This window comes from Cystoisospora suis, assembly GCF_002600585.1.
Source record: "Cystoisospora suis strain Wien I chromosome Unknown contig_11926, whole genome shotgun sequence".
NCBI classification, from domain to species: domain Eukaryota; phylum Apicomplexa; class Conoidasida; order Eucoccidiorida; family Sarcocystidae; genus Cystoisospora; species Cystoisospora suis.
The window spans coordinates 2063-2393 of record NW_027164689.1 but is presented as its reverse complement, the minus strand read 5'-3'; the positions used below and the strand labels follow the sequence as shown (position 1 = coordinate 2393).

Sequence of the window (331 nt, the reverse complement as noted above, 5' to 3'; positions counted from 1 at the left end):
TGAGGAGGATCTTTGAACAGATGAAGGACGTCCTGCCCCTCCTCCACCTGCAGCCCCAGCACCTCCTCCTCCTCCGCCTTCTCCACCTTCTTGTTGAGATGCCTGCGACTGCTGTTGGTGTGTTGCCCCTTGAGACTGAGTCAAGAGCTTCTGCTGTTGTTGATGGAGTTGCTGTAATAACTGCTTCTGTTTATGCTGAAGAACGAGCTGCTGCAACTGATGAGGCTGCTGAAGCATCTGTAGTCCTCCTGATTGCTGTTGCTGTTGCAGTTGACGCAGGAGCTGTAATTGCTGATGTTTCTGTAAGAGTTGTTGTCGCTGTTGCTCGGCT

The 331-nt window shown here is 52.0% G+C and overlaps 1 protein-coding gene across 1 annotated transcript in view; it reads right to left on the bottom strand.

Moving 5' to 3' along the window:
- Positions 1–331, bottom strand: part of CSUI_011454 (uncharacterized protein) — a 2567-nt gene that overhangs the window by 174 nt on the left and 2062 nt on the right. The window contains exon 2 of the mRNA XM_068071552.1: positions 1–329. This exon is cut by the window's left edge and continues 174 nt beyond it. Within this exon, the coding sequence (XP_067916472.1) occupies positions 1–329 (329 nt within the window). The remainder of the gene's footprint in view (positions 330–331) is intronic.